The sequence below is a fragment of the Pituophis catenifer genome, unplaced genomic scaffold (genome assembly GCF_029215685.1).
Source record: "Pituophis catenifer annectens isolate HBS135680 unplaced genomic scaffold, rPitCat1.0.hap2 SCAF_15, whole genome shotgun sequence".
Lineage (NCBI taxonomy): Eukaryota > Metazoa > Chordata > Lepidosauria > Squamata > Colubridae > Pituophis > Pituophis catenifer.
In genome coordinates, this window is record NW_027256895.1 from 12,704,919 (window position 1) to 12,715,656 (window position 10,738).

At 43.9% G+C, this 10,738-nt stretch overlaps 1 protein-coding gene across 1 annotated transcript in view; it reads left to right on the forward strand.

Moving 5' to 3' along the window:
* The window catches only part of LOC139324657 (vomeronasal type-2 receptor 116-like), a 10,907-nt gene extending 400 nt beyond the window's left edge, over positions 1-10,507 (forward strand). The window contains exons 2-5 of the mRNA XM_070954390.1: positions 1,421-2,272; positions 7,621-7,848; positions 9,387-9,513; positions 9,609-10,507. Coding sequence (XP_070810491.1) covers positions 1,421-2,272; positions 7,621-7,848; positions 9,387-9,513; positions 9,609-10,507 — 2,106 coding nt within the window. The remainder of the gene's footprint in view (positions 1-1,420; positions 2,273-7,620; positions 7,849-9,386; positions 9,514-9,608) is intronic.
* Positions 10,508-10,738: the final 231 nt, after the last annotated feature.

Sequence of the window (10,738 nt, forward strand, 5' to 3'; positions counted from 1 at the left end):
GCTCAAGCAGGTAACCCTATACCAGTGATGGTTAACCTTTTTGGCGTTGTATGCCAAAAGCGGAGGGAGAGGGGGGTTCCACGCACGTATGTGCCCACGCCCATAATTCAATGCACCCCATTCCCCCGCGTGCAACCCCCCCTCCGTGCTCCCCCTGCTTTTGGTACACGATGGCACGGTGGGCCCAGTAGGCCCATTTTTCATCCTCCCTAGGCTCCAGAGCCTTTCTAGGAGCCTAAGGAGGGCAAAAACAGCCTTCCCCAGCCCCCCGGAGGCCCTCCAAAGACCAGAAACAGCCTATTTCCTGACTTCCTGTGGGCTCAGCAGGCCCAAAAATCAGCTGGCCGGCGTGTGCATGCGCACTGGAGATGAGCAAGGGCAATGCTATGCTCATTTCTGATATGGCTCCATGTGCCACCTGTGGAACGCGTGCCATAGGTTCACCATCACGGCCCTATACCATTTCATATCAATGGTTGTCCAATCTCTTCTTAAAAATTTCCAGTGATGGAGCACCCACAACATGTGATGGAGCACCCACAACATCTGAAGGTAAGCAGTTTGTCTGATTAATTGTTCTAACTTGGTTCTCTCCTCGATTAGTTTCCATCCATTGCTTCTTGTCCCACCTTCAGGTGCTTTGGAGAATAGGTTGACCCCCTGTTCTTTTCCTTTTTGTCAACCTCACGAAGGATATCTTGGTTGATTTTCCTAAATAAAGCCAACTAGTCGCATAATGTTTCAGTATATAAACTCAAGGGCACCCAAAGACTCAAATGAATGTACACAGTGTCAGAGGTTCACTTAGACTTTTCCCTCTGTTTCTTTCCATACAATGGAGGAAGGATAAGCGGGAAGGGAAGATAAGGTGAGACTGGAAAGCCAATTCCTATCCCACGAACACCAACCTTTGAACAGAGGAAACTTGTTCTGTCCAAGCTCTTCTTCCATCCTCCAAGCTAAGCAGTGTGTGTGTGTGTGTGTGTGTGTGTGTGTTTGTGTGTGTGTGTATGTGTGTGTGTGACAGAGGGGTGCAGTAATATGATGCACAAAACAAATGATCTGGAGCTCTTGTGCTTTGGTTGCAATGGGGTTGCCTGGGTCATAGAAATCAACGGTGCCATCCTTTCTCCACTCACAACTAGAGTTGTGTTGAAAGACAAGAGTCAATTTGAATGATGGTCCTCTGGGGATGAGCAACTCCAAAAGAGGGTCTGGATTCCAGCTTGCCCTACGTAGCTTGTGCAACACAAGTGGGAAAGCGGCAAGGAGGCTACTGTGAGAGCCATGGGAAGAGCAAGACAAATTTCCATCTTCCTTTGTCAGCAAGACACATGGCCTGGATTCCTTGTGGAGTTGGCTCTGTTAGACTGAAAGGAAGGAGCTTTCATTCACCACCCATTTGTTTGTCTTCCTTTAGTTGACCTATGGTTCTGCTCCAGCCATGGAGAAAGAGACTCAAGCAGTTTTCTTCCAGCAAATGTTTCCAGATGAATCCCACGAACATAAGGGCCTCATGCACCTATTGAAGTACTTAAGATGGATCTGGGTTGGGATTCTTGTAGTCAAGGATGAGAAAGCAGAGAAATTTGTCCAGGAGGTGGTCCCTTCCTTTTCCAAGTATGGCATCTGCACTGAGTTCATAGCAGAGTTACCAAACATAGATTTCTATAATGATTTTACGGATATTATGGAAGAAGGACTAAAGATATACCATGTTCTCATGAAGAGCAAGGCCAACGTGATAATCGTATACGGTAAAATTCAGACCATAACAGTTCTGAGAAGTTTCCTCCGGTTTTCAGAAGTGGAAGACATACCAAAGAAGCAAAAGATCTGGCTTATAAATGCTCAGACAGATTACACTTCAATGTCCCTTCATAAAACTTGGGATGTCAATTTCCTACATGGGGCTTTATCCTTTGCAGTTCATACAAAAGAGGTCCAGGATTTCCAGGAATTTCTTCACAATCTAAGTCCAAAATATGACCATCACGATTATTTTCGGAAAGATTTCTGGGAACAGGCATTTGGTTGTTTCTTCTCTACTTCAAAAATGGAGACATCTGAGGTAACTTGTACCGGACAGGAGAAGCTTGGGACCCTTCCTACATCTGTGTTTGAAACATGCATCAGTGGACAGAGTTACAATATTTACAACGCAATCTATGCTGTGGCACACGCTTTGCAATCTCTATATTTATCCAAGTCCAGACACAGAACAATTGTGAAAAAAGGAAGGAAACAGTTTCACAATCAACTGTGGTGGCAGGTAAGTCCTGTAAGCAGATTAGTGTAGAGACAACCATATCTGTATGTCTGTGGAGATTCTCGATCATCCAGGTCACGATAGACCCAAAAGTGCTTTTTCAAGAGGCAACTGGACTTTTTTGCTTTTGTTTAAAGACCTCTAAGTGTCCTCAATGACTCTCAGAAAGAGTGCGAATGATCAGATGACTTCAAGGAATATAAATCCTTCCATTCCACACCATTCACTTAGAACTGAAGAAGCTCTTGGACGAGAAGCAAAACCTCTTCAAGGAAAATAAGAAAGTCCAGTGGCCTTTTCGAAAAGCACCTTTGGGACAACCATATCTATAGGTCTATCTATCCATAAACTCTAACAAACAATATTCTCTAGGGGGATTGACCGTATGTCTTTACTTTACTTTACTTTACTTTACTTTACTTTACTTTACTTTACTTTACTTTACTTTACTTTACTTTACTTTACTTTACTTTACTTTACTTTACTTTACTTTACTTTACTTTACTTTACTTTTATTTGATTTATATACTGCCCTCCTCCCGAAGGACTCAGGGCAGTGAACAGCCAACAATAAAATACATACATACAAAATTTAAAAAGCAGAAATAAAATCGAATTAAATAGTTTGGCCCAGACAGATTAAAACCCCAATCAATTTAAAACAAATTTAAACTTTGAATATTAAAAATACTAAAAAATATTAAAAATTGTTTAAAAAGAGGGAGAAAGTTAGGCCAGGCCTGCCTGGTGAAATAAAAAGATCTTTAGAGCGTGGCGGAAGGTGCGGAGATACGGGATCCTCCATATCTCCGGGGGGAGCTCGTTCCAGATAGTAGGTGCCCCCACAGAGAAGGCTCTCCCTCTGGGGGCTGCCAGTTGACATTGTTTGGCCGACGGCACCCGGAGGAGCCCCCCTCTATGAGAGCGTACTGGCCAATGGGAGGCTATTGGTGGTCATGGAGGCTATTGCTGAGTCATGGAGCGCTTTAAAGGTGGTAACCAAAACCTTGAAGTGCACCCAGAAGACCACCGGGATCCAGTGCAGCTCACACAGGAGGGGTGTTACATGGGAATGCCATGTCGCTCCCATTACTACCCGCGCGGCCGCACTCTGCGCCAGTTGGAGCCTCCGGGTGCTCCTCAAGGGGAGCCCCATGTAGAGAGCGTTACAATAGTCCAGGCGGGAGGTCACGAAGACATGAGTGACCGTGCGTTAGGAGTCCCAATCCAGAAAGGGACGCAACTGGCGAATCAGGTGAACCTGATGAAAAATCCTCCCGGTCACGGCCATCATGTCTAAAAGTAAGATGTAGTAATGTAGTAAACTACCTTGTAAATTAGATAACTAGAAGTTATGTGAGGGTACTAATGTGATTAACGGTGCAAACTAAAATTAAACAAGCTGAGATTAGATAACGAAAGAATATATTTTAATGAAAACATGTGTATCCATAGTAGAAATATAAGTATTGAAGGATTGGAAAGAATAGGAATATGAAAAGATGTAGATTAAATCTTGGATTGATTGTGACTGGTACCAGACGTGTATACTGAGATATTGAATAATGAAAGAAGGAAAGATCATATATTTGAATATTAGAGTGATATGGGGGTGGGGGGTAAAATAGAGATAGAAGTAAGAGGGGAATGATAGTAAAAATAGATATTAAAATGTTACAATGTATGGAAGAAGTAGGAGAAAGTTTAAAACTGAAGTACGATAGTAAAACTTTGTGTTAAAAAGATTAAAATGAAAATGGAATGCATTATCAGGAATAATCATGTTATGTTTATTTGACTTGAAATGCATGATATCCAGGTATCACACCATCCACACAATGAGATGTATAAAAGAAAAAAGAGAAAACTTAATAAAAAAAAGGGGAAAAAAAGAAAAGCACCTTTGAGACAACCATATCTGTAGTTGTACACTCTATCCATAAACTCAGATAAACAATATTCTCTAGGGCAGTGATGGCTAACCTTTTTGCTGTCGTGTGCCAAAAGCGGGAGGAGCATGGTGGGGGTCTCTCTCACATGTGCCCACATCCATAATTCAATGCGTCCCAGCCCCCCCCCCCGTGCATGTGCATGTGACCCCACCCACCCACCCCGCTCTTGGCACGCAATAGCACGGGGGACCAGGTAGGCCCATTTTTCGCCCTCCCCAGGCTCCCCAGGCTTTCTAGGAACCTGAGGCGGGTGAAAATGGCCTTCCCCACCCCCCTGGAGGCTGGAAATGGCCCATTTCCCAACTTCTGGTGGGCCTGAAAGGCCCGAAAATCAGATGGCCAGTGCATGCATGCACGCTGGAGCTGAGCTAGGGCAACGCTTGCGTGCCCACAGATATGGCTCCATGTGCCACCTGTGGCACGCGTGCCATTGGTTCGCCATCACAGTTCTAGGGGGATTAACTTTAGGTCTAAAAGTGAGAGGTAATAATGGATTAACCAACTGAAATATCGATAAGCTTTTTTTTTTTAATTTGATTTAAAATTGTAAATTGAATTCTATAAAATTACAACCCCATTTCTTCAAATGTGTGGGGTGCACCCGGAGGCTCCAGTTGGTCCAGAATGCGGCCACACGGGGGATTATGGGAGCGACGGGGTGCTCCCATGTGGCACCTCTCCTGCGCGAGCTGCACTGGCTTCCTGTGGTCTTCCGGGTGTGCTTCAAGGTGTTGGTGACCACCTTTAAAGCGCTCTATGGCTTAGGGCCTGGGTATCTACGAGACTGCCTTCTGCCACCAATAGCCTCCCACTGGCCAGTTCGCTCACACAGAGAGGGCCTCCTCAGGGTGCCATCGGCCAGACAATGTCGGCTGGCGACCCCCAGGGAGAGAGCCTTCTCTGTGGCGGCACCTGCCCTCTGGACCGACCTACCCCCAGAGATACTCAGATACCAGACCTCCGGACTTTTTGTTGGGCCCTGAAAACACATCTATTTCATCTAGCCGGGCTGGCTTGATCCCATCCTTGCGGTTTTAATTTGTAATTGGTTTTAACTGGGTTGTTTTAAATTGATGGCCAAAATTATTTAATGTCTTTTAAACTGATTTTAAATTTTATATGTTGTGTTTTACTGTGGCTGTTCACCGCCCTGAGTCCTGTTGGAGAAGGGCGGTATACAAATTAAATAAATAATAATAAAAAAAAATGTGATTCTATCCATGAAATTGACAGAATTGCCCAAAACCTTCTTGGGGATTCTTCCAAGCTGCTTTCTTTATTCTTTTGCATTTATAAGCTAAGTTCTGTAGGACTGTCCGCTCTACTATCGGTATTAGCAATATACTGTTCTGCCCTAGCTATGGACCCCAAAGAACGCAGCACACACAAAGTCTATTCACACCTTAGTTTACTGAATAAACCAGTCTTTTACAATAATGGCTGTTAATTAATTGCATTAACAGCTGCCAAGAATTCCAAGAAAAATAACTGAAAACTTACTATGGTTGGCAGAATGCCCAGAAGCAATTTGCTGAAACCTGATAAGGTAAGCAATACACGAAGGTATGTGAACTAAGTTGTTCCCTGCAAATTGCTTCAGTCGGCATTCCTCCTTAAATAGGCTAAGGGAGTGGCCAATTAGCCCCAAGCTTTACTCTCGAGGAGACCTCCTCCTGAGGAGCCACTCCTGCCTTTTGGCAGCTCTGCGCACCCATGCATCGAGAAGAGGCTCCTCCTCTTCATCCTCTACACTTAAGGGAGCTTCTGGAGGTTCTGAAGGCCCTGGCTGAATCCCTGACTCTGGCACCACATCTTCTCCAGCCTCCTCATTGTCCGACTCAAGCGCCAGCTGCACAGGCTGCTGGCGCAGCACCACACCAGCCTCCTCACTGTCTGAATCAGCTACTAGCTGCACAGGCTGCGTACAGGCCACAACATATACTCTGTTAATCATAAGAAAGGGCTATAGATAATATATTCAAATGTATAAGACAATAATAGAATAAAACATAAGGTAACTGGAAAGTGTGTTTGCTTGTGTGTGAGAGAGAGAGTATGTACATACATAAACATAAGCCTTTTCAATTACGTTTTGTTTTATCTTGTTATTATCTTACATCTAGTCTGCAATAATCCAGATCAAACCTTAGCATGGCTACAGCAAGTATAAGGCTCTTCGTAAGTAAGAACAGTATTAAGGATAACGATAAGGATAAGGATAAGGATAAGGATAAGGATAAGGATAAGGATAAGGATAAGGATAAGGATAAGGATAAGGATAAGGATAAGGATAAGGATAAGGATAAGGATAATTTTATTTCTATACCGCCCCTCTCCCGAAGGACTCGGGGCGGTGTACAGCCAGGTAAAAACACCATACAAATATCACAATTTAAATTTAAAATTTCTTCTGATTACTCGCAGTGGGGCAGGAAGCCACACGGAATGCCAGCACCCCCGCCGTGAGCTGCCCCACATGCCCTATACCAGCTTACCTCAGGGTTCCTGCAACCAAGTCATCCAAACCCCAACCCCGCCTTGCCTTGCAGCTGCGGCATCACCACACTACTCAGCCTCCTGCTTCATTGCGACCGTGAACAAGCAGAGGAAGTGGGCTGGCGGCCATGTGGGCTTCTGCTACACATGGTTAGTGGTACTGCTGCTGCCGTGAGGCAGTTGTCAGGGCATGGATGGCCTGGCTGTGGAGGCCCTAAAGTAAGCCCATGTGGGATGTGTGGGGCAGCTCCACCACGATCACCTCATGGCTGCAGCAGTACCACAAGCAACCAGACGGAATGGGCGGGTGGGTGGTTGCGTAGGCTCTTAAGTAGGAGTATTTGGGGGTAGGGCTTATATTAGGTGCACATGTAAAAAAAACATACTAGGGCTTATTTTCAGGATAGGTCTTATTTTCAGGGAAACGTGGTATTTGTTTGATACTGACCTACAACTAAAATTTTTAAGAAGTTTTAATATTTTCTTTGTTTAAAGTAACATGTATATGTACCCTGTTCCCCCCAAAATAAGACATCCCCTGATAATAAGCCCAATCGGGCTTTTGAGCACATGTATTAAAATAAGCCCTCCCCCCAAAATAAGCCATCCCCAAAAATATTTAACCGCATGTGCAGTCAGTCCTCGCCATTTCCTCTGCTTAGGGTTAGGGAGACAGAGCTGGAAATCAGGTAAGACAGCAAGAGGAGCCCCGCCTTGCTCCACGCGCCCCAAAATAATAAGACCTCCCCGAAAATAAGGCCAAGCGCTTATTTCACAGTTCAAAAAAATATAAGACAGGGTCTTATTTTCGGGGAAACACAGTATGTTTTCAATATATGAATTCCTTATCTCTTCTCTGTCCTTTTCTCTCTTTGTTCCTCTCTGGCTATCCCTGTTTTTCAGGTTCATTCTTTTCTGAGAAGTGTCAGATTCAACAACAGTGTTGGTGAGAAGATCTCCTTTGATAAAAACGGAGAATTCATTGGTGGATATGATATTATCAACTGGATCTCATTCCCAAACCAATCCTTTGTTAGGATCAAAGTTGGGATGATCGATCCCACAGCTCCAGAGAACAAGTTCTTCAATATTTCTGTAGATTCCATCACGTGGCCAGTAGGATTTAATCAGGTTAGCTGCTGGAATCTAGATTGGTCTCCCTTCCTTTATGTAGCACAAACGTGTTCAGATCTAGGCTTCACAAAATCATAAAACAGAGTCCTTGTCCTGAAAAAAAACCCTTTTTATTTGACTAATGTGTGCATTCACATACAGAAAAGTCCCAGCAAACAGTCTTTCAAGGGTGAATTGCAACAACAGACCTTATCAGTCCTTGGATCGTTGCCAGCCCAATAGCTTTCAGGCGCAACTCTGTACAATGAAATACTTGGCAAGGAGTCTCTGTGGGACGCAACTCAGATAAGCAAATCTTCACACTAATAAATGAACTAATTGTCTCCTGCAAACACCACTCCCCTTTTGCTCCTCCTAATTCCCTATGGGAGGGGCCATTCAGCATCCGCTTGTTCCTTTACTCCCGAGTCAACCCCTGTTCCTTAATTGTTCCCTTCTCCTGACAGCTCTGTGCATGCGCACATTGGGAACAGGCTCCAGCTGTTCTTCTGTCCCACTTATCTCTGACTTCGAAGGTAGCTGGTAACTGTTGGACGGCCCTGACCCCAGCTCTGCCTCTGATGCAGAGCCCTCATTAGAGCCTTCCCCAGACTCCAGGACTGGCCCACATTCCTTCCCAACCTCCTCACTGTCCAAGTCTGCCACCAGCTCCGCTGGCTGCTGGCGGGCCACAACTAAAAGTGTCTTTATTGATGAAAGTCTTAGAGCATCATCTCTGAACTAGTCTGAATACAAATATTCTAGGAAAGAAAAAAAATATCTGTAGGAATGATTACATTTGCAATAATTGTTATAAACTATTGTACCCTTTACCTAGGCCTTTGGTAATTAGGTACAATACTTTCATGGCTTTGAAGTAAAAGCTACAATCCAGTCAGTGGTGAAATCCAATTTTTTTTACTACCAGTTCTGTGGGCGTGGCTTGGTGCACGTGGCTTGGTGGGTGTGGCAGGGGAAGGATACTGCAAAATCTCCATTCTCACCCCACTCCAGGGGAAGAATACTGCAAAATCCCCATTCCCTCCCCACTCCAGAGGAAAAATATTGCAAACTCTCCATTCCCACCCCACTCCAGGGGGAAGGATATTGCAAAATCTCCATTCCACCCCACTCTGAGGCCAGCCAGAGGTGGTATTTGCCAATTCTCCAAACTACTCAAAATTTCTGCTACCGGTTCTCCAGAACCTATCAGAACCTGCTGGATTTCACCCCTGAATCCAGTGTAGTAGATTTCACCAGTCTGGTGACTTCAAACTTCAGAAGCTGAGAAAACTATTGTTATCTAATCGGCACAAAAATTGTCTTGGAGTGATGATGATGGTTATAGAAGGCCATAAATACCAGTAAGGATAGATATTTAATGAATTGTTATTTCAGACCAATTACACCTAAAATGATGTCATCACATTACTTCTGTACTGCATTACTTAGTACATAAATCCATTTTTATGCTGATGATTCCACAAAAACAGTAGCTCTCCAAACATTTCTTTTTTCCTCTGCATCTTAAAATATTCTTCTTCGTTCACTGATAGGCATTACCTCTATCTCTATGTAATGATCCTTGTGAGACAGGATACAGCAAGGAAAAGATAGAAGGGAAGTCCTTTTGCTGCTATGCTTGCCGTCTGTGTCCAGAGGGGAAAATATCAAAAGAGAAGGGTAAGAAATTTCCAAATATAATGGGACTAAGCCATGAGGGTTCAACACTGTCTATAATCCACTGTATTGATTCCAATCCATGTGTTCTTTCCCAGATGTGGATGACTGCTTTCCATGTCCAGAAGATCAATATCCAAATCCTGAGAAAAATATGTGCATTCCAAAGCGGATCACTTTTTTGTCCTATGAAGAACCCTTGGGGATCAGTCTGACCATTCTTTCCCTTTGCTTTTCCTTAATGACAACTTTGGTCATCACAATCTTCATGAAACACAAAGACACTCCCATTGTCAAAGCCAACAACCGGAATCTCACCTACCTTCTCCTAGGTTCCCTCCTCCTCTCTTTCCTTTGTGTCTTTCTATTTCTCGGGAAACCCAATATGATTGTGTGTCTCCTTCGACAGCCATCTTTTGGCCTTATCTTTTCTGTGGCGGTTTCTTGTGTCTTGGCCAAAACCTTTGTGGTGGTTCTCGCATTCATGGCCACCAAACCTGGATCCAGATTGAGGAAATGGGTGGGAGGAAGAATGGTCAGTTTCATTCTTCTGGCCTGCTCCATTGTTCAAACGTGTGTTTGTGCTGTGTGGCTGATAATGTCCCCACCGTACCCAGATTTCGATGCACACTCGATATCTGAAGAACTCATCCTGGAGTGCAATGAAGACTCAGTCATGTTCTACTGTGTTTTGGGCTTTATGGGTTTTCTTGCTCTGGTTAGCTTCTCTGCTGCTTTCCTAGCTAGGAAGTTACCTGACAGTTTCAACGAAGCCAAATTCATCACCTTCAGCATGTTGGTCTTCTGCAGTGTTTGGTTGTGCTTTATCCCAACCTATTTAAGCACAAGGGGAAAATATACGTTGGCTGTGGAGATCTTCTCCATGATCTCCTCCAGTGCTGGATTATTGATGTGCATCTTCCTTCCCAAGTGTTTTATCATTGTGATGAGACCTGAACTGAATGATAAACATCAGCTCATGAAGAGAAAATTTTAACAAATCTTTCCATTTGCCTGATATCCTTTATATATAAATATTGGAGATTTTCCCCACTGGAACATTTAAGCCAGGGAACAATGTGCAATATAGAAGATTGGCCTTCTATATTGTCCTGTGCCTGAGATTTAAGTTAGATCAGAACTTTTTTTCCTTCTGGAAGGCAGTTATAAATGGGGACCATAAAAGCATATGGATAAATTGATGTATGGACATTTTCAGTGGTGGGTT